This window comes from Perkinsus marinus (genome assembly GCF_000006405.1).
Source record: "Perkinsus marinus ATCC 50983 genomic scaffold scf_1104296940716, whole genome shotgun sequence".
Lineage (NCBI taxonomy): Eukaryota > Perkinsozoa > Perkinsida > Perkinsidae > Perkinsus > Perkinsus marinus.
The window spans coordinates 1-1,757 of record NW_003212753.1 but is presented as its reverse complement, the minus strand read 5'-3'; the positions used below and the strand labels follow the sequence as shown (position 1 = coordinate 1,757).

Here is a 1,757-nt window from a genome sequence, read left to right as displayed (position 1 = left end):
ACAGCCATCGGACATTTGCTGAGGTACTCCACGGCAGGCTCAAAGTCGATAATACCCTGTTCAAAGATCATCTCATTGAACGTCTGAAGCGCAGACGCTCTCCCTTCTTTGATATACTCGAATATATCCTGCTTGGTCGGAGTCTCTCTGTAAGTGGGATAATATCTGTAGTTAGCTTGCATAGAGAGGTGACCAGGGATATCAACGGTGACAAACGAAGCTGCTAACCAATAGAAACCAGAAGCCTTGAAATCAGGTACGCCGTTCGAGTTGTTGACGACATCGAAGTTAAGAGTGACTGGCCTGGCGTAGGGGGTATACGCTGGGGGACGATCCATGTTACGTCCCTGAACAACATTGCCTTCACAATCAGCGACCAAGAGGGCAGTGCACTCGTTATTGTCTTCGGCAGTAGTGCTTGATGGATCAGGGTATTCGATGTGCTCCATCTCAATTGCATACAACCAAGCCGAGAGATAAGGATAGCTCACGTAATGGCCTTGAGTACCGAACTCTTCCGATATGCCCCTGAGCTCACGAGCCTGCGTAGGAAAGAACTTATCAGCAGCATCAGCCAGAGTATCATAGTCTTCGTCTTGAAGCTTCTCCTTGCCAAATACGGTAGCATTGAATTCGCGGAATAGGGGCTCAAATGTATCCTCGTAAGCATACTCCTTGAGGACAGCTCTCACTGCTGGTTTGAAATGCTCCTCGGGGGGTTCAGACATATCAATGGTTACCGTGGGAGGTTCCGGCGGTAATTGACCATCTCCCTCAGCAGCAGATATAGCGGACATGACCCCACGAGGTGAACTGCCCAACAAGAATAGATATAAGGCTGCGATGAAGCTGGAACTCGATTTCGTGACGAAGGTCATTAGAAAAAGGTATCGATAAAACTAAATAAATAACGGATGATCCTCGAGTTCCGATTGTGAACCTGCATACTAGAAGTCTGAGACACATAGTCTATGCTATATACCGGACCTGGCAGCAGCTAAAATAACAGCTTGTAAGGAGCAAACGTTTCACAGTTCTGTGTGTCTAGTGTCCCTCCTATGATGGTGGGCATGCAACCCACGGAGCTCTGGAATCCAGAGTCTGGATCTAATCGCAGCGGAGGCACTTTCCGTGTTGTTTGCCTTCAACTCTTCTCGATTGCCCTATTGAGTTTTCATCTGGAAGGCGAGCCACTATTCGTCATAGTCTAATGAAATTAAAGCCGCCATCGGAGTTGATGATGCTGCTCATCAGAGAGTCGGATGCCTCGACCGGGGATGCCTACACCACGTACAATCGTTCGAGTGCATCACGGCCGGGGCCCCAGCAACACGTTCGGTCCTATTCCGACTCGACTTGGATCGAAGGCTCTTCCTATCATTGCTAAAGTCGGACCGGGGCGCCGTTTCTGGCATGCTGGACTATGGTATAAAGTCATCTATTCCTGGTCGTGAGAATCTCCTTAGCGCATCGGGGACGGTGTCCAATGATTGCAGAGGAATCGATCTTCAATTCCTCTCAGATTGCACATACTAGCCGACTACTACGTATTCACGAAGGAGTACAGCGAAACGATCGATTGTGTGGATATCTTCATTGAATTCTGTGCAAGCTTTTCCTCGGTTGATGGGTGCTCAGAAGATAATGAGTTTTTTCGACAGGCTCAGATCAGTTGGTCTCTTTGCTTCCGTGAATAGTAGTAGATGTATCCAACGCTATGTGGTTCGTTAGTGGCGTCATCAGTTTCTTGCATCTTA

The 1,757-nt window shown here is 48.2% G+C and overlaps 1 protein-coding gene across 1 annotated transcript; it reads right to left on the bottom strand.

Moving 5' to 3' along the window:
- Positions 1-13: 13 nt before the first annotated feature.
- Positions 14-878, bottom strand: Pmar_PMAR001831 (hypothetical protein; the record flags this gene model as incomplete). The annotated part of the gene is made up of 1 exon (XM_002782005.1): positions 14-878. A coding segment is annotated over one exon (865 nt), but the record flags the coding sequence as incomplete, so codon positions are not given.
- Positions 879-1,757: the final 879 nt, after the last annotated feature.